The 21037-nt window shown below is 42.5% G+C and overlaps 2 protein-coding genes across 23 annotated transcripts in view; one reads left to right on the top strand and one right to left on the bottom strand.

The window, feature by feature from the left end:
* Window positions 1–13941, top strand: part of PRKAB1 (protein kinase AMP-activated non-catalytic subunit beta 1) — a 21620-nt gene extending 7679 nt beyond the window's left edge. For 3 of the 8 annotated variants that reach the window (XM_043529073.1, XM_037879120.2, XM_037879121.2), the window contains exons 4-8: window positions 1231–1324; window positions 1645–1759; window positions 3032–3165; window positions 3555–3623; window positions 3704–12039. In XM_043529073.1, the coding sequence (XP_043385008.1) occupies window positions 1231–1324; window positions 1645–1759; window positions 3032–3165; window positions 3555–3623; window positions 3704–3781 (490 nt within the window). In that variant the 3' untranslated portion in view covers window positions 3782–12039. Of the gene's footprint in view, window positions 1–1230; window positions 1325–1644; window positions 1760–3031; window positions 3166–3554; window positions 3624–3703; window positions 12040–12799 lie in introns of those variants that run through there. The other 5 variants (XR_006285950.1, XR_006285951.1, XR_006285949.1 and 2 more) reach the window with 5 other exon arrangements.
* The window catches only part of CIT (citron rho-interacting serine/threonine kinase), a 95871-nt gene continuing 85582 nt past the window's right edge, over window positions 10749–21037 (bottom strand). For 10 of the 15 annotated variants that reach the window (XM_043529067.1, XM_037879118.2, XM_037879117.2 and 7 more), the window contains 7 exons: window positions 20012–20120; window positions 19736–19864; window positions 17685–17765; window positions 16967–17045; window positions 16657–16836; window positions 14432–14765; window positions 10749–13831 (listed from right to left, as the gene is read on the bottom strand). In XM_043529067.1, coding sequence (XP_043385002.1) covers window positions 13808–13831; window positions 14432–14765; window positions 16657–16836; window positions 16967–17045; window positions 17685–17765; window positions 19736–19864; window positions 20012–20120 — 936 coding nt within the window. In that variant the 3' untranslated portion in view covers window positions 10749–13807. The remainder of the gene's footprint in view (window positions 13832–14431; window positions 14766–16656; window positions 16837–16966; window positions 17046–17684; window positions 17766–19735; window positions 19865–20011; window positions 20121–21037) is intronic. The other 5 variants (XM_043529068.1, XM_043529066.1, XM_037879119.2 and 2 more) reach the window with 1 other exon arrangement.

Consider the following 21037-nt stretch of genomic DNA (forward strand, 5'->3'; position numbering starts at 1 on the left):
AAGGGGACCAATGGAGCATCAATACTAGGATATTTTCAGACTGGACAGATTGAGTGGCGAATGTAGTGGGAAGCAAGGCCCAAGACACATGCCAGGATGGAATTATCAGGAGCTTTGGAGGGACAACAAGAAGTTTAAACATGGTGCAGTGCTTCAAGGGGGAGGCAATGGAAGGATTCAAAGAACTGGATGCCGTGGTCAGATCAATAAGCGAGGGAGGTAGTTTTGGCATGGTGGTCTGCAGAGTTTCAGTGTAGTCTCAGATCACAATTTAGACCTCTCCTAGCAAAGGTACAAAGAAATAATAATGGCGAGTGGGGGAGAAAAGTAGGTTTGTCTCCTACAGAGGTAATGTTTAGAAAAAAGGGACATCTGTCCCCCTTTAATTTGCAATTGGCAGTCACTATAGTGAATAAACTCTGTTACAAAGTCCCTTTTGAATAGACACTCGTTCCAAACTCAAATAGCAAAAACAGCTTCTCTGGGAACTTTAATCTGCAGACTTTGCCCCCTTCCCTGGGAAGAAGTGAGGAATGGAGGACTCTTAGTGTTGCATGACCCATTGGCATGTGTTCACATGGCATGACTTCTATCTATCTGAGCTACTGTGAAGACCTCAAAACGGGCAGGAAGCTCAAAGCACAGGAATGACAGTCTGATCAAACTGCATCTACTCAAAGCAGTTTTTCTGGCAGCAGTTCAGTTACTGCTTTCATTTTCACAGTTCTTGTTCGTTTGATGGGCGAGATTTGTGATGGAAGATACTGAAAGTCAAGGATCTATTGCAGTGAACTTACCTTGTATGTGAAGCTCTGGCTGATGGGCCCAAACTAATGTGCTCTTACATTGTATTGAGTAACGAAGATGCGAGAAGAATGGCTTTTCAAAAACATAACATTAACCCTTTGACACCAGGCGCCTGGATTTTCAGGTGATCGGTGCTAATGTAAAACGTGCAGTTGCGCATATGAAGAGATGGGACTCAGCTGTCACTGAGGGGGTACTCATTAGCTTTAGCTTGTTTCTGTACATTTAGATTGTTGCATTGGATTGCCTCACGTGCTCTCTTAAAAGGGTCAATACCTTCAGGAACTGTCTGAAAGATTCTGTTTGAGATCTTTGCATTCTTTTTATCTTTATTTGCATTCTTTGTAATTGTAGCGAGTCTGTAGATGGACAGATTTTTCAGAATAAAATGTTAATTGTTTGTGTATTTATCTGAAATCACAGCCACAATAACTTTGTAGCAATCCTGGATCTGCCAGAAGGAGAGCACCAGTACAAGTTCTACGTGGATGGTCAGTGGACGCATGATCCTTCGGAGGTAACATTTTTATTTGATCCTGCAGGTTTACAAGATGATTCATGCACATGAATGAGGGAAATTAGTTGGCTTCCACGCTAACCTAAAAGAAAGGGCCTTTGCTAACAATAGCAATTGGTGGTTTGATCTGGTGAAATGTTCCTGGCCCCAGCTGGCCTGTACCAATCTGAGGCTAGTAATGCTGTCTGTCTGTTAAATAACCAGAGGCTAAACAAGAAGTAGGTGATGAGGACTGTGGGACATTGGTTTTTCAAGTCTGTAGAATATTAATAACCTACATACCTTCTGAATTGTGACTTTTTGCCTCTGTTTCTTCCCAGCCAGTAGTAACCAGTCAGCTTGGTACGGTTAACAACATCATTCAGGTGAAGAAAACTGACTTTGAAGTATTTGATGCTTTAATGGTGGACTCCCAAAAATGCTCAGATATGTCTGGTATGAATCCATTTGTAATCTTATACCATGTGCTTGAAGTTACATAAATACCCTCTACGTTTAATTCCTGGTCTTGAGTTAAATCCCCAAAGTAGAAGAATCTCGCTTTTTATACCCAATCTGTTGGGGATATGTGCAGGGACCATGAAATGTAAAAGGAGAGAAACTGGAATTAGTGAGGAGATTGAAGCAGAGTACAGGTCACTGATCAAACCCCATCTAGATTAGTAGTAAGTCCTTGCCATTTGAATGTGTGACATGAAATGGTGATTTCAGACCACTCCCTGGTGAATCAGTAGCTAACTCAAAACTGATACTGAGGTGGACCGCTTTGACAGCAGTTTGAAGGTCATGGAGACTCACCTGTCTCTGACCCCTTTTTTCAGGATTGTTGTGTACTTGTGGGGGATGCCATGGCAGCATTCTGGGTACCTGGTGGATTTTGTTTCTATTTGCAAGCTTGGCCCCTTTCATATACACTAAATTTCAGTAATATTTTGTCACCAAGAAGGGGATTTTATTCCACTGTTTGCCAGGACTGCCAAAAACTAGCATAAAAGCAAATAATCTGTGGTAGCACTTAGTAATGAATGTGTGCTACAGAAATACTGGAAATCTCTTCCCCCATTCCCCTCCCACTCCCTCAAAAAAAAAAAAAAGGATGGGGGGGGAGAGGGGAGAACAGGACCAGCCCTTGAAGTTCTGACTGTTGACCCTACCCAGCTGGTCTCCCGTAGGCAGACTCTGGAGTCTTTAAAATCATCTCTTGGGCTTCTTGCTAAAGATCTTTGTGCTTGAGCTTCACAAAACTTCCCAAATTCTGTAACCAGATTCTGAAATGTGGGTTCCCTTTGCATTCTGTCAGCTAGTACTGTTCCCATATTTGTGTGCTGTTGGAGTAGAATCTTGCTGATGAGCAGACCAGTGTCAAGATTAACCCGGTATTATGAACGGGAACTACATACTGAAATGATGTGACAAAACTTCCTACTGTGCTATGTAGCTGCAGCTTGCAAGAGCCCTGTCCTGAGTGATGGTTGTATTTTTTAGTTTGTTTCTGGCTCAGCAGGAAATGTGTCCCTGTACACTCTACATGAAATCTTTGGTTTCCTGGAAGTGTGGCATCTTTATAGTTTCTGGAGGATTTACTCTATAGCGCAATTAGCTTCTGTCATACACAGGTTTCTGGATGTGAAATTACTACTGCAGCTTAAAGAAGATAAACTCTTTACAGGTACATTAAGGTTAAATATTTTACCATCTCCCTAACAGAGCTATCAAGTTCACCCCCAGGACCCTACCATCAGGATCCCTATGTTTGTAAGCCAGAGGAACGTTTCAAGACTCCACCTATTCTTCCACCACACCTGCTGCAGGTGATCCTGAATAAGGACACTGGCATTTCTGTGAGTGGACGACCTTTTTCTTTGGGTCAGGGTCAAGTATTTAAGAGGTTAAACGTGCACTGGAGCTGCTTTTAACAATCCCAAACCTTGGAAATGTCCCCTAGTGGGTGAGATCTTTATTACCGAAGTCCAAACTGATCCATCATCTTAACTGATTCTTTTTCAAAACCAAAACAGTTTCCCCACCCATAAATCCTAATCTATACCCTGCAAAATTATCAGAACTTCTGAGAACATAGCAAACCTGGTCCCACCTTAAGTGATCTTTGATTGTATTGGAATTTTGACGGGGAGCCAATACAAAGATTTGTTGAGTGGTTGCCTGTGAAAGACAATATGCCATAATTTAGTCTTCCACTCTCTGTCTCCTCCCTTTATATGCTTTTCAGTGTGATCCAGCTCTACTTCCTGAGCCCAATCACGTCATGCTGAACCACCTCTATGCGCTTTCTATCAAGGTAAGGGAGTCCTCCCTTATCACAGCAATTGCATTTAGTTAACCATTACATTGTGCTAATTTGTTTTCCATCTTCCCTAGGATGGAGTGATGGTGCTCAGTGCCACTCATCGTTACAAGAAAAAATATGTGACTACATTGCTGTACAAGCCAATATGATTAGTCCTGCAGTTAGTGAGCAGGTATCCTGGGGTGATGAAGTGCCAGAGGGAACAAATTCTTCGTTAAACCAAAACATATGCATGGCCTATGCTATTGTAAACAGACTCTGATTTCATATGGTTTTAAAGACTTCACGTTTGTTTCATATTTGCCTTGTTCTCCCAGTGCCATCTGGAAGTTTTCAGACTCAGCCAGGACCAAAGAGATGACTGGTGGTGCTGCCATTTTTTCAGCTCAATAACAATCGCCTGGGATCTACCAGTGAAATCAGGGTGGGAAATGTGGGGATAGTGACCGCTCAAATATTGTTCATGAGTGATACAGGCTGTGGAAAATAATATTCTAAGAAGTGCAGGATCCTTGCTGACTGAGTGGCTGTTTTTATCATAAAGCTCAAACATTCAACTATATTACCACCAAGCTCCCCAAGAGCCCATTCCCTGGCTCGACTGACTACATGTGACAAATGGCATTCTTTCTGTTCGCAGCTTTTTTGGGCAAAGCCAGAGATGCTGCCGCCACCGCACTCGCTATTTCTTTGTTTGTTTGTTTAATCAGTAGACGGGGGTTGAGTATGTTTTCCAATGTGAGTGACGCTCTAGCATTGTTTCTCTTGGGAGAACTCCGAAATAACTTTTCCCCAGTGGAATTGCTGATAAAGAAAATTGTTCTTAATTGCAGGGTTTTGTGTAGCCCATGTAATGCACCCTGCGATAATCTGTTCCTGTAAAAGACTTGTAGCTCTCTTGCCAGTAAGGACTGATTTAAACTGAGCTGGGTTCCTATAAGGAAATTGACCAATTTAGCATAAGAACTTTAATTCTTCAGTATCAGCTTTTATCAAGTTGATGGTAAGGTGATTCCAACTTACTTTAAAAACTCGATAGTAATTGAGATATTGAGGGGAAAAGCTCATCTGCTACCATAAGCAGCTGCAGCCCCTGGGAAGTAGCACTGCACCCACTTATGTCAAGGGCTGGATTGGCCCTGAATCTATATTTGCATTTGACTCTGCCAACTTAGGCTCATGTGGTCTCTGCAGCAAGGACTCCCAACCATTTCTATCCCTTCGTGCTTTATTTATATTTTGTAAATGAACGTAGTTCTTACAAAAAGTGCCAGGATGCCTTTCTTAGAGACTGATGATTTATTTGATCCCAAAACGAATGCAGTAGGAGCAACACAAAATTCCCTGCCACTGTGCCTCAGGCCTGACCTGCAGAGACCAACTTGGGGAATGTGTAGTGCCCGTCCGTTCCTGGGCATCTCTGAGTGCCAGTAAGAGTGCTGAGAGTGACCTCAGTCCGTGACCTACTATACAGGGGTGCATATTACAAAAACCACCAGGTAGCTGATCAGATGGTGACTTAGATCATTGGTGACCATGATTAGATGTGATATAGTCAATGATAAGGCTCATTTCCAGTCTTCTGAACTGTTCAATTGTCTTGTTACAATATTTTGAGTAGTTCAGGGCACATTGCTATTGGGTTTTCTTTGAAAACACTAGAACTCAGTGTTTTGAAAACATGGAATTCCTGTCACTGTCTGACCTCTTCAGAAACAAGTTAAAATATAAAGCATTTTAAGGAAAAATGGATAATACGTTTGTTTCCTGTCAGCCCCACTGACCAAGACATTACTGGGTTGGCTGGCTGCATAATGCTTGGCTAATTATGCAGTTTCTCTCCCTGGTTAAATTGGTAGCTACTTTACTTTTATAAAACCGAGTTTGGACGCACATCCTCTCATCACACATTGGTAGAGAACAATGCATTTTAAGATTGGTGGAGGGGGAGTAAACCAAGCTGTTAATGAGCTTTGGCCATTGGCAAACCCAAGGATTTCATTTCTGGAAAACTGACTGCTCTCTACCCCCGTTTTTGTTTTGTTTTTTGTTTAAGGCTGTCACATTTCAAGCAGCTTGAGCAATCTCCATTTGTTGGCCTCCGTGATGCTGGGTATACTTGACTGCTCGGAAAGGTCGGTTTTAAGTTTGTTACGGTTAATAACAACTGTGAGAATGTCTGAGAGATGATTATACCTGGCACAGCGCACCCTGTAATGTTTGTGAACATGGGCCAACAGGAAGTCTAGGCATGGGGAGGGCTCTGAACAGCGAGAAGAAAGCATTAAGTGCAGCAGAATTCGGTATTACCAGTTCCAGCCGTGCAGATTAGCTTAGCTGGAATCCCAGCCACAGTGGTGCCTCAAAGTATATCCATTGCTTTCGCCTCGTGTGCCCACACCAGGGCAGTGAAAGGCTGTCTCAAAAGTAAGAAAATTCCCACACCAAAAACTTGATGCTCACGGTCATGTGGTAAAGACAGCATAAAGTTACATTACAACGCAGTCCCACTTTGTTTTTTAAAAAAAAAAAAGAGTACTTTGTCATTTGAAACACCTAAATCTCTTAGTGTGGAAATACTAAATTATTAGGGCTGTCGATTAATCGCGATTAACTCAAAAAAAAAAAATTATGATTAATTTTTTTAATTGCGCTGTTTAACAATAGAATACCAATTGAAATTTATTAAATATTTTGGATCTTTTTCTACATTTTCAGATACATTGATTTTCAGTTCCAACACAGATTACAGAGTGTACACTGCTCACTTTATATTATTTTTATTACAAATATTTGCACTGTAAAAATAAGAGTATTTTCCAGTTCACCTCGTACAAGTACCTATCGTGAAAGCGCAACTTACAAATGTAGATTTTTTTTGTTACATAACTGCACTCAAAAACAAAACATTTACGGGAGATAATGATGCCTGCTTCTTATTTACAGTTTCACCTGAAAGTGAGAACAGAGCACTTTTGTAGCCGGCATTGCAAGGTATTTACATGCCAGATACGCTAAACATGCATATGCCCCTTCATCCTTCTGCCACCATTCCAGAGGACATGCTTCCATGCTGTTAAAAAAAAAAAAAAAAAAAGTGTTAATTAAATTTGTGACTGAACTTCCTGGGGGAGAATTGTATGTCTCCTGCCCCACATTCTGCCATATATTTCATGTTATAGCAGTCTCAGATGATGACCCAGCACGTTGTTCATTTTAAGAACACTTTCACTGCAGGTTTGTCAGAATGCAAAGAGGGTACCAATGTGAGATATCTAAAGATAGCTACAGCACTCGATAGAAGATTTAAGAATCCGAAATGCCTTCCAAAATCTGAGAGGGATGAGGTGCGGAGCGTGCTTTCAGAAGTCTTAGAAGAGCAACACTCTGATGCGGAAACCTCAGAACCCAAACCACCAAAAAAGAAAATCAGCCTTCTGCTGGTGACATCTGACTGAGATGATGAAAACGAATATGCGTTGGTCTGCTTGGTGAGCTTGATAGAGTTGGTCTGCTTTGAATCGTTATTGAGCAGAACCCCTCATCAGCATGGATGCATGTCCTCTGGAATAGTGGTTGAAGCGTGAAGTGGCATGTGAATCTTTAGCACATCTGGCACATAAATATCTTGCGACGCCAGATCCAACGCTGCCAGGTGAACACCTGTTCTCACTTTCAGGTGACATTGTAAACAAAAAGCAAGGGCAGCATTATCTTCCACAAATGTAAACAAACTCGTTTGTCTGAGCAATTGGCTGAACAAGAAGTAGGACTGAGTGGACTTGTAGGCTTTAAAGTTTTATATTGTTTTGGTTTTTTTGCAGGTTTTTTTTACATACTTCTACAGTTGTAAATTCAACTTTCATGATAGAGATTGCACTACCGTACTTGAAATGGGGGAATTGAAAAATACTGTTTCTTTTGTTTTTTACAGGGCAAATATTTGTAATCCAAAAATAAAGCGAGGACTGTACACGTTGTAACAGAAATCAATATATTTATATAAATGGTATTAATTATTGTTTAACATCATGACTAATGCAATTAATTTTTAATTGCACAGTTAATTGCGATTAATTTTTTAATCGCTTGACAGCCCTAACACTTGGCCACCATTTCCCATGTTACTGTTGGCTATAAACCACTGAGTCTCACTGTTACACAGAACCCTCTAGTTATTTATTGAAATGATCACCAGAGACATCAGCATGGCCTGGTGTAGTAGTTTGCCAAGGTGTACTGCAGAGTAAAAAAGCTATATACTAATCATAAATATTAGCTAATAGAGTATACTGACATTGAAGCCACTGACGGTCACTTACGTGCACTATTTAAAGTTTGGCAATAGATAACAAATGTAATTTCAAAATAATGTGAGAGTAATGATCTGGATTAGGACATTTGTACTCAGCGCACTAGCCACCTAGCATACTAATTGACACTAGGATGTGGAAGGGGATGGAATATTTAGTGGGAGATCCAATCAGAGTTGGTTTTAAAGCAAACCTGTAATAGCAGATTTCAAGAAGTGATTATTCTCCAATAGTGTTTGTGCAAGCAGTGAAATTGATACCTAGATGCATGTTTTGAATAAATAAGGGTTAATTCGTACGAGAATAAAAAGGAATCCTTGAAGTGACCCAACAGAAAAATAAATTGTTCATGAGTGAAAGGTTCAGGGAATGGGACAGGAAGGAAGAGCTGTGCTCAAATAAGTCATTAGCTTAAGCTAAGCTTCATGTATTTTCCAATTATGTCCACACCCGGATCACTTCTTTCAAAACTTTCCAGCAGCATTGCAGAGGAAGATGAGCACAAATATTTGTTGAAGATGGAGGCTGTCAGCCAACCATTTATAAATAACAGGCGGCTGCAGCCTTCTTTATATTGCATCACAGGCTGGCCCACCATGGGGCTGCAGGCTCCAGAAAATCGGCACACCTGGAGAGCTGGTGCAGCGTAAGCCTTTTCCCCACAGAGATTGCCAAATAGAAGAAGCCTCGTGCTGTGTTTTGAACTCACTCTGTTCAGAGAGTTAAAGCTCATCGTTGTTTGAGGCCCTGCAGGGCAGCGCTCACACTGCTGGGGAAGACAGGGAAATGTTTGAGCCCGTTGTGCCAATGGCTGTTACATATTCTGCCTTTGGAGGACGACTGAACATGAAAGTGCCCCTGGCAGCAATGGAAGAATGTGACAGTGGCTCCCAGAGTCTGTCCTGCACCCCCAAAGCTTCAGTGCATAAAGTCTCTGCCTTATTTCCCCTGGCATCCAGTAGAACCCCTGCATGACAAGCTGCACGCCCAAACACAAAGGTTAATCTGCCTTTGAATGGCTCCTGCAAATTTCTGGCACATGGTCAACATTTAGTCATGGGTAGGTCATGGGCAATAAACAAAAATTCATGGCCCTTGACCTGGCCATGACTTAAATACCCACAATGACTAAATCTCTGTTCTCCACTGCTCTGGCGCTCCCGGTGTTGCTGTTCCAGCCACACTGGCTACTTGGGGGCTGCCTGGGGCTGCCCAAGCCGTGGCTGGTGCAGCTAGCCACAGGGCACCCAAGCAGCTGTGGGAGTTATGGAGGTTGCAGAATGTCACAGAAACCACAACCTCTAACAAACAGAATCGCAGCCTTAGTTAGAGTGGCTCGCTGTGCTTTGAGGGAGCTCAGAAAGGAGGGAATCTGGACCACGGCTGAGGCCACACTGGGCATTAAACAAACATGCAGTTCCTGGGTGACCATGTTTTTAGGTGCTTGCTTTTAAGACGGGTGGCCATACATCCATGTCAAAAACAAAGCCAGCCAGGCTCAAGAGCTGGCTGAAATTTTTGCAGCAGACCCATTTTATGATAGGGCCTCACCTCAAAACCCATAAATCTGTTGAGTGTAGTTGTTTGCCAGTGGTTTGTCACACTTTTTGGCTGGGGAGGGGTTACATAGCTAACTTTGGGATCTTGAAAAAAATTGGTCCCCTGTTGAACATTTCTTTTGCCAAACAGCGGTGTGCGTGTGTGGTAAATCTGGTGGTTTTAGTTCAAGCAGGCAAAGATTCGGTCGTAACACAGCTCAAAGGAGTGCTCTCTCTTACAGGCAGCCGGCCTGTGTAATCGCTGTTAAACTAGTGTCACAAAGTGCCTTCTTGCACCTGCATTGAGTCATATGCCGCACACAGGGCCAGCCCTTTGTGTTTAATTGAATAGCAGCCTCAGCGTCCAGCCATGCCTAGGAATTAAATAGACACTCAGCCCTCGTCTTTATATGTGGGCCTAAGTGTAGCATATCCCCAGCTTTACACATGCAGAAAGATCCTTTAATGACTTCTCACCTTTCTCCAACAAATGATGGAGAACAGTTAACGGTCATCACTGTGACTCCACTTTCCTGGGCTGAAGCAGAATGAATCGCTGCTCCCACTGCTCTGGGGTCTCCCGCTGGTGCTAAAGGCTAATCCCCAGTCAGCGTCACACCACACTACACAACGGCAAGAGGGCCGTAGGCCACCTCCATCTCAGCCGCTCCAGTTTCCTCAGCCGGAGCTGATAGCAGGTGTCAACCGTAATACCCAGGGCCATATTCCAGTCCCTCTCTTGGGGCAGGGGCTGTTTCTCTGGAACACACGTTCTCTGAACTGAAGCAGTGACATGCTCGATTGTCAGTTTTGACCTTTCATGAAATAGCAGCAGGCCACAGGGCGACACTTTGTTAAACCGTAGCCAGCGCTATCGGTTGGATTCCTGTCAGAAGTGAACATGAGTCCAATTCATTGTATTGAGCTCACTTTCTATAACCCAGTGAATTAAATCCCTCCACAAGGAAAATCTGGGTGCAAAGGGGGATAGCGTAGCTGCTACTGTATATGCCCACTTGGATTTGGTGTGTCTTGGCTGTTGCTAGAAGGCTAGAGTTGGAGATAGGTGCAGTATTTCTCCTTCCTGTGAGTAAACCTGAAGAATTTTGCAGTAGACACAATGCTTTTTCTCCAGTCAAGGTGACAGTGAGAATTTGTGCAGTGTTCATGGTAGTCAAAAGGCTTAATAAATATTTTACTTCACCAGTTTCTGAACTATTTTAGTTTTGTTACAATTCTGATCATGCACCATAGGACTGAAACAATGAGTTTTAAATATGTATTCTTAAAATAGAAATAAAGGAACATTTAACAAGTTAGCATTTCATCAGATACATCAGAGAGCAGGCACAATAGATAAATCAAGCAGTTTGGCTTTATGCAGAACATTTCCATGGAAAATGTCGTGTAGACCAAAGTGGAATAGTAGCTATTAGTCGTTCTCCCACACGCCCACCAAGAAAACCCTTCCTAGGGAGGGTGGGGGTATTTATGTGCACAAAACAATGACAGAAATGAAATAAGTCACCGCAGGCAGCAGAGTGAATATTAAAAACTCTTCCTGTGAAAGAATTCTTCAGACCCGGTAAAAATTGTTTCGTTAAAAATAGTTGTATTTACATTTAAGTCTGATTGAGAGAGTTTTCCCACCAGCTGTAAGTTATTAAGATGTACAGTAACTTGGCAGATTGAGTACAATCTGAATTATATTTGTGTAGGCTTTTAAAAAATTGCAGCTCTCAGGCATTACAGCACCAGAATATTAAGATGGTGGGATGACTAACTCACTGGTCCCCTTCCTATTAAAACACCGCTGCAGTAGAGGAGCAGCAGCAGCAGCATGAGACTATGCTGTTGGCAATTAAAGGGGTTTATTCTGAGCTGAAATTGTGTGTCTGGATTATTTGCCAAGGGCCAGATTCTTCTCCCAGATATTCACGTGTATCTCTACCACCATCAATGGGTGTGTATCTAAGGGCTCACCACTACTAGCTAAAAATCTGGTCAAATCCACCTCTGTTTCAGTCCAAGTCAATATGCTTTAATTTTCTGATAGCACATATGCTACTCGTTCAGGGGAAGATGTCTGCTAAACGGCAGAGTATTCTGAAGGTGAGCTCTTTGGTAAGCTTACACTCCTATCAATTACGTAGCTCCAAATATTGGCTGATCTGTTAGAATGGCTTAGTGGTACCCTACATGGAAGGAAAAGGTCATTTCACCATGCTAGTTAATATAGTTAATTGTTTTATTTGGTTATTGTTCAACAACAAAGTTCAATATTTTCCAGGTGGAGCTTGATCTGTACCTCTGATTCCCTCCCTTGTCAATAATAAAAAGGTAATGAAGAAAAATCCTGTACTTTTAGATACCTAAAACCTCATTTATGCTAACAAGCTTTCGATTGCAATTTAATGTTACAATATTTCTTCATGGGATCTGGGAGGATTAAGCTGAGGCCCCTCCAATGTCTGAAGATGGCTGTCCACAACCACCATTAAAACAAAAAGCTAGTGTTGAAAAATGCACAGTTTACAATAAAAAAGTAGAAACTGATTCAATTCCCTTTTGTTACGAATATAAAGTTTCTTGTAAATATGTACAGTCCTTTGAGCTATTTCTATAGCAGGAAGCATTTCACAAACAAGACACAAGATATACACTTTCAGGACTTGACAAGCCCATTTCTCAGGTCATGAAGATCTTCCATGAGATGCAAAGATTTAAAGACTGATCTCTGTGACCTTTCAAAATACTGAGACCAAGAGACACATTTCAGCACGTTTCCTGCCAAATCATCTGGTCTAAAATAACCCAACAGACAAGAGAACAGAACACAATATCCATGAAACTCGCCAAAGGGCACTGACAAGGCATTCGGAGGTTTATGGGTGTCTTGGACAGGTTAGCACTGGCTGGCAAGGGACAAGCAGAAGATAAAAGGCTTGGCCAACGAGAAAACTGGATGCAGTTTTGCTCTTTTGCATTTATAGAGAACATGGTTGTTTACTCAGCATGTCGCTGAAGCAGACTGAATGGTCAAAACCTGCCTTGAAAATCATTTGCTCTCTGGCTCAGTTACAAGGGATAATGTTCATGGCATTGGAGAATATGAAGCAATAAATGGCTTGAGGTTAGAGGCAAAAGCAAAGGTGAGGTGTTCGGTAACCGCCAAAGCTGTTTATTGCAAGTATCCTCTAGTGCCGTGACTATTAGGTCTTACTGTACAACAAGATACAATCAGAACAGGAAAGAAGAACTTTGTTTTGAGAGATGACAATTCTGTGCACTTGCTTTCGCATGCTTTCCTTTGAAGTTCTTGGGGAACTGGGGGGCAACCTGTCAACCACTGTGAGGAGTGGCCTCTGTGGAAAATGATGACTATAAGGATTTTGATACAATTTCTGAATGGGATTGTGTTTAACACTGGGGCGTGTGAAGGTGAGGGCTAGTGATTGTAGTTCTCTTGTCATATAATAAGGATTGTAACTCTCTTCTGTGCCAAATTCTCCAGTAAATCATGGCGGTTATTTTGCAGCGTAATGTAAAGGCTTCAATTAATTTACAAGTGAGGTACAATACAATACTTAGCACAGCAACCTAAAAGGAGAGAGCAGCCAGAGTGATGGTGCAGCAGCATGCAGTGAATTGCCATGCAGAAAACCTGGGTCAAGAGTCTTGTACCCCAGTACGTCAGAGACAATGCACTTTGTTTTAGGGCATGGGGGATTGTGACCATCTAATCAGGGGATCTGCCCTCCTCATCATCCAGCTGAACAAAGCTGCACTGGGGCAATTTTACTGAGAACAAAAGAGAATGAGCTTTGAAAGTGGCGGGGGAACAAACGGATCCAGATTAATTCTCTAGAGCTCTGTAGAGAATATCCAGTGATGCTGTCTATTGCAACCGAGTCACCATGGCCTTTCAGTTTACAAGGCCATGACAAATTCCAGCATCTTTTTCAAAACTATGATTTAAAAATGGTGCTAAACACATTAAGATTTGGGTTGGGATCTTCATCCCAATTTGATTTCCTTGATGAACTGTTAAGGACTAAAGCTAGAGTACAAAAAGTTTATGAACTGCTTGAAAGAGTAACAGTAGTACAAAGTGCAAAAAGTATGACTGCAGGAAGGTGCAGGGAAATAAACTGAGAGGCAGACAATCCTTGTTAGAGTCACGTGTCTCCTGACATGAGCCCGTTCTGGCCCAGGAAGGTTGATTTGGTGACTGGGCAGCAGAAGCATAGAGTGCATATACTCAGTACATTTCCTTTGTTTTTCCTGCAGATCACGATGAGGAGTAAGTTTGTCTAGCTGAGACTTATACTGAAGATTGGTCCCAGACCTAGCAGGGAAATAAAACAAAAAGTTACACAAGATGCAGTAAAACATTCCTGTTCTCCTATATGTAGTCCCAGGTCATATAAGCAGCACTGCTTTCAGCAGGAGGCGGAAGCAGAGTTTTACTGAGTATCATTTGTCTCCTTGTCCAGGTGAAAAATGCTATGTGGCATGAATCTTCCCCCCTACCAATGATGAAGGCCACCATCTTCACATGGCATATAGTGAGCTCCTGACAAGCACCTTCTTCCAGACAAATCTCCCTCCCAGTTCGTGTGGCCCTGATTCCTCTCAGTGCAGATACCCTCCTCATTCACAGATGCACAATGCCTTCAACACCTGGTCTGTGGTCACACACAGTGTTGGACCAGCTGCCTTGGCAGTGGCATGAAAGTAGTGCTGGGGGGGAAATATTCTCTTTGGAAGAGATTTTCACACAGCCCATGCATATCATATGTTTCGATGTACTGTGATTGCACATGTATTTTAAAGCGGGTTTAGGTTGAAGCCCCTCACCCACACAGGCTTTTCACAGTACGAACAGCCACTCCCCACTGGGAGACTTTCCTGAGACGAGGAGACATTTGACGGAGCTCCAGCTTACCTTATTGACTTGTGAGAGTGGAGTTCTTGCACCTCCCACAGGCGTTCGCCCCCTGCTGGTCTCTTCAAACAATCTTCCAGGGGACCTTTCTCGGCGGGTGCTCAGAAGCCTGCCTGGAGATTTCTCTCTCTCCAGTGGTCGCCCAGGAGACTTGTCCCTGCGCAGCTCTGTCCTTCCCTCTCGATACCGATGTGGTGTGCTTGGTTCTCGAGGGTGGCTTGGACCTTCTGGTGGTCCTGGGCTTGACGCTACCCGCTTGGTTATGTGCTCATTATATGTTGGGGGACCTCTCTTATTAGGGCTGCTGTCATTCAAAAACAATGGGCGCGGACAGCTGAGTGACAAAAACCTTAAAGTTACATTTTCATTAAAGAGGACATCTCTTCCCCCCCAATCACTCCACAGTGTTCAAATGAAAGCGCATCCAGAGCTAAGTCAGCCTTACTCAACAATGCGAACCACTTCCACGTTCAGAAAAGCCACACTCCTGGGCTCCCAGCCGTGTGCTCTGTGGGTATAACAGCACCAACCGCAAAGGGTTGTTACCACCCACCAAACCAGTCCTGGTTGGATGGAATGTTGTTATTACAGAGATTACCAGCAGTTCTTCTTTACCGTGGTGTCCCTAAGAGGCCTAAATGACTAGTCATGAAAGGAGATAGAGAAGTGTTGCTTTAAATAGGCTACAGCCAGAAATCAAGTATGACGGAAGAGAGGGTTACCCTCCTTCTGAAGATAAATATAAGTATTGATGGAGAAATCTCTGCTTTAGGGGGGTCTCTACTAAGTCAGACATTTCCGCTCCTGAAGGAATATTCAACACAGATCACGTCTATAGAACAGCTACAAGAACTACTTATTTTCCTAGGAGAGAGCCATAGACTTTTCCTGTACATTAAAAATTAATTTACACCTCATAGGATTTGTTCAAGAAGCACAAGCTACAAGACGTCTAGGTAACATTCTGATTAAGAGGATAGGAGGAGAGGTTACAAATTTGCCAAGCTTTAGATTTCGCTCTCATTTTATAGGTAACACTTTTCACTCTTCAGCAGGGCACTATCAGTCACAATATTCACTGCCCAATTCATCCCCGCTCTGCTTAACAGAACAAGATCATGTCACTTATCCGAGTCTCCTACACGGTCACGTTCAGACATACAAGTGGCCTGAAATAGTCTTTAAAAGCCACAATTCCAACCCTTTAAATATTGTATTTTATTTTCATGGCAATAATGAATGTTAGCACTAGACTTTCAAGCTATGGCCACATCAGCAAGACATTAAAATATCATTTCTGGTCCAACTCCTGTTCTGTCAGTCCCAGCTGTTGTAGCTAAGGAATAATTAATTCCATGACTAGGGACAAGCAATTTATTTCAAGAATATTTTATTCAAAAACATTTGATTTAGTGTATAGATGTTTAAACATCTAATTTTATTACTGTTCTAAAACAGAACATTGGTACAGGTTTTCTTAGTCATGTTAAGAGAACAAAGCATCAGATTACTTGTGGCAAAAACTCATCTCTGATTCATCCAGTACTAATCTAGGGATCAACTGTGGATCTCTGAACAACTGACTATAACCCATTTCTATGCAAAATATTCTTCAATGAGGAAGGCAGTCACCCTAGACTTCAACGCAGAAGGCCTTCCCATGGTCTTGACGGAAATCATCACAGCCTAATTATCTATTGGTTCTCAAGTAAATTCTTTTAATTCCAAAAAGTTCAGGACATTCCTGTTCTATGGGACTTTGGATATCTGAAAGTGGACTCAGCTGGGATACGTCTCTGTCTAGAACCATTAGGAAATGTACCTCCCTAGCAAGATTTGTTTTGGACACACAAGTTAAAATAATTTCAGAAAGAATCTCAATACAGATGTGTGCAGAGATTCTTCATCGCCTGGGGCCATCTCTTCTTTCACAACAGTATTATTAACATCACAAAACACTCCTGTTTTGTTTTGAAAGTATTTGTGGAGGACGTTATCCAGGTACGGCCACAGAGTTCAGGTTTCCAGAAGGGAGACACTGGAACTCTGGATTTTAAAAGATCTGTTAAACCAGCAGGATTTCCTGATGCTTCTGAGAGAAGCTGAGTTTCTCCCACTAGAACAAAATGAGGTTTTCAGGCAATAATATTGGAGAAAGGGGTCTAGAACTAATGCTGCATACATAGCATGAGGAATGGACCTGAATGTAGAACAGTAACGCATACCTGCGTGTAGCGGAGGATCCTCTGTGGTGTTCATTGTTGGACTCCTTCACTAGATTTCCCTTACAGCAGATCACTCTTAATTTGTCCTGATAGGAGGAGGCCAGGTAAATTGCTCCAGATGAAATTGCTGGCCCTAGATACCGAGGATTTGGGATATCCAAGTGGGCTCGTGCAGGAGTGCTGAGTGAAGGGGGGAGAAAAAAAAAAAAATCTTTATAATCTGATTGTTGTACGTTATTCTTGGAAAGCTTCCACCCCTGCAGCAAATCACAGTTCTTCTCTTCGAAGTGCTGAGCAGAGCATGACTTACCCTAGAGAAGCACGAGCCTGAATCTCAACCACTTCAAGGGAATTGAAATGAGTCACAAACAGGTAGGGTTCTCTGTAGGCTGCAGCAGAGAAAGAACACCATGCACAGATTCTACATTAGTAAAAATTAGTCAGGAAACTTGCGGGATGAAGATAACGTTTTCTTGCCCTCCTGCAATCTGTAGGGAAGACTAAGGATGTGGGTTTTCTGTGCAGCGCTATATACTATATGGCTAAATGGGAAGAAACAAGCATAGAGAAGCCTTGCCTTGTGCCTGTCTGCTCCAATACCATTATATCAATCGTAACATCACACAAAAGGGATTTAAAAATGGACTATTAACCGGAAAAAATCTGTTAGGAACTGCAAAAGCCCCTGTGGTTTCATTTTGATAAGCCAGACTCTTGACTATTTAGAGACATCCAAGCATCCATCATTAAAAATTCCAGTGGCCAATTTAGTTACTGTCAGGCTGGGAATATTAATCAAATACATCACTTTGATTTCATTTTCCTCTTATTCTTCGTGCTTCAGAAAGGCTGCTACATCCATTTAGGTTTATAATTATTTGTAACCACTAGAAACCACTGAGTCTGAAGGGGGTCCTTCCCACTGGGGCTGTTTCCAGGATGTGACAACCCCCAGAATGCTGAATATTTTGGAACACTGGAACTGGGTGGAACCAGTACAAAACTGGTAAACGTCGTTCAATACCTACCAAAAGCCAAAGGCAAGCGACTCCATTTCAGGTCCTCTGTCCTACTGCGCCTTCCATAGGAATCCACAAAGACACCAAACTCTGCAGAGAACAATCACCAGTGTCATTTGCTTGTGGCTGGATTTTTTTTTTTTTTTTTAAAAGGGAGGAAGGCAGGCAAAGGTGGGTTTTTACAACAGAAATAGGAGGGCCATCTTTTGCAGCTGGTGAATTCTACAGTAGCCAGAATTAAATTACCCTCATTGACATAATGCTTGCAAACACTGCTGGTTTAGGAATAATTTCAATAGTTCAGTTGTTGCAGTCCAAGTCCTCTCTATACCAAGTAAGGTAAAGTTGTTATTCCTTACCCTTCTAGGAACTCAGCATCTCCAAATAGGAGAAACACAGAAATAGTTAAAGGTGCTTTGTGAACTTCTAGGACATTGAATTAAAGGATCAACAAAAACAATTACATCAAAAAGTAGCTTGTGACCCTTTGTTTCTCCACTGAGATGAAAGGAGCAATCTTTCTATGGAAGTCATTGCATCACATAAGGAATCCTCTAGTTTAAGACAGAAAGCCAGGAATGTTTAATCAGAGTGATTAAACATCTATTTGCACTGAACATTCATTTAAAAGATCACATTGTATTCTCTTCATCACTGGCATAGAAATGAAAGTTACTTACCTATAATGAGTTCTTCAAAATGGATTCTAAGTTCGCACTCCTGGGATGCTCTGACAGATGCAGCTTGAACCGGTAGAATTCTAGCAAGTTGGAGCCTTCATGCAGTCCCCTCCCTCTCCCCTCAGTGAACAAACGGTTCCCAGGCGAGGGTATAAAAGGGGGCGTGGCACTCATTTAGCTCCAATATCAGAGTCTGAAGAAGAATGTTTTTCCCCAGGGTAGGTTCCCTGAATACCCTCTGGTCAGATGGGTCTCTCTGGGGATTTGCTCTTTGCAAAGAGGCTGACAGACATGGCTGGGGTGCTCATGCTCGCCAGAACAGCTGTAGCCTTTTGTTGTGGATTGACTCTGGAAACAGGGACTGGCACCACAGTAGTTTCCTCTTCAGATGCGTCCCACTTCCAGATCCTTTCGTACTACATACCGAGGTGGATGGTTTGTCCTTCTTCCCTCCAGATTCACTCAGAGCCAACACTGGCCTCATACTTGTTCAAACCTTTTACTTGACCAATTCCAGGTGGTTTTGCTGACAGTGCTTCTTGTAATAAAATCGTCTGAAGCCTGTTCTGTCTGTTCTTTTTCGCTCATGTTGTATAACTCAAGCAAACCAGCATTTTGAAGGTGAGTGTCCCTCAACCAGAGATGCCAAGTATCCAGCATGAGTGTCAGATGCCACAAATATTGCCGGATCTGACACACGTCTTTTCAAACAGGGCTTTTTATTTTTCAGTTCTGCCATTTCTGAACTGCAGACTTATAACTAACTTCACCTAATACTCAACTAGTTAACGATCTAACAGACTGCTAACGAAATCTAACTATAAAATTGTTAACTAGCTAATAAGCTATGGATCCAGGAGCACCCCAAAGCAGTTCCTCATGCGTTCAGCTGCTTGCAGCTGGATGTAACTTAGGCGGCTGGAGTGCCACGCCCCCTTTTATACTTTTGCCCTGGAATGTTCAGTGTTCACTGAGGGGATAGGCCAGGGAGGTGCACGAGTGCTCCAGTGACCATTGCTAGTTACAGTCCTACTGATTCCCGCTGCGCTGGTTGGACCATCACATGAGCGGGAATATGCAGAGGATGCTCAAAGAAAAACTGACTGACAGGCACAGAGATTTTAACATAACCCAGAAGGAATCTGACCAATGTATTTTAACAGATGGGATCAGTGTCTTGCCCTTTTAGGGTCTACATCCTTTATATTTTACAATGCACAATATGACCTACAGTCTAACATGCCATTTCCAGCAATAATGTTACCCTATATGATCATGCACACCCAATGGCTAGCCTCCCATCAGTACAGTTCCCAGGTATCTTGTGACAAATGTTGTGCAGATGATCAAGCTAGTCCAGCAGCCACATGATACACTTACCATGGAAACAAAGCAGGTACTCCTCCCTCTGTCCTGTAGGGTTCACCTGTATGATACTGATTGGGAAGCTATTGGTGGAAGAAGCAAACACAGCAGAGGCTAAGGAGTGGTCATTCTTATCGAGAAACTCTGTAAAGGGGTAGAAAGGAACAGCAACGTCAGCACCAGCTTTTCTGTAAATTCATACCCCTTGTTCCCATTTAGGTAGTAGACAAGTATCTACCCCAAAGGAACATTCACAGAGCTGTTTAATGTACGACAGGAAAGGTCTCCTACCCTCCAGGGTATACTGCTTCATCTCAATTTCATAGAACTTGTTGGTTCCGATGATGATGCTGTAATTGGTCAAATGGACACAGCTACAGGGCTCTGAAGTTTCAATCTCCTGGAAGAGAAGGACAAGGCACACTGGCATGAGCCTAGATGATCCTTATTCAACTTTTCTGTTCCATTAGCTCCCCTGTATTTGTTTAAACATTTCTCTTGTTACATAGGATTCTGAGCGGCAATATTTCCCTCTATAAAAGGTGTTTAACAACTGCAAGCCTGCAGTCTCCAGCAGGTGGAACAGTTCTCTTGCTGGCAGAACTAGTATTAATTTTCCATGAGTTTCCTCCTGGAGGGGATTTTACTGGCTATTTCGGAGGCAGGTGCGCACGCTATGAGTCTGGTTGAACTCCAGCTACCATTAGAAGTGATAGAACAGTTACAGCCAGATCCGCTTTTGCATCTGTAAAAAGCCAAAAGATTGCACTGGTTTCTTTCAGACAGACCAGGCAACTGTCAGCTACAAATTAGACTAATACTCTAAATAGCATGCTGTGGTGTTCACTGTACGGCCCCATTATGGGGGTGGAGGGGATGCAGGAGAGATTTGAGAAGCAGAGTCAGAGTAAAGCAATGATCCTTAGTTATACACAGTGTTACATATTAACAGTCAACTAGGTTGAGGTACTATAAAATTGGGCACCTCCAGGCCTTAAAGGCAAGAGTTGCATGGGGGGGGGGGGGGGAATGGAGGGGGGCTGCCAATCAAATTTATTTTTTTAAACATACTTTAAATGAGAGAATGAAGAATTTTTATTTTTTAACAAAGTTGGTTAAAAAAGAACCAGTTAGGTTCTCTCAAGACTCAAGTGGATTGGACACTTGCAATTAAACAGCCCCTTAGCCCGAGCCCAATTCAGCTGGCATAGGCTAGCCACGGGTTTTTAATTGCAGCGTAGACATACCCAAAATTGCCAGCAGCTCTGATTTTAACTGGAGAAGGTTACAATTTACTGTCACTTTAGCTAGCAAGCA

The sequence above is a fragment of the Chelonia mydas genome, chromosome 15 (assembly GCF_015237465.2).
Source record: "Chelonia mydas isolate rCheMyd1 chromosome 15, rCheMyd1.pri.v2, whole genome shotgun sequence".
NCBI classification, from domain to species: Eukaryota; Metazoa; Chordata; order Testudines; family Cheloniidae; genus Chelonia; species Chelonia mydas.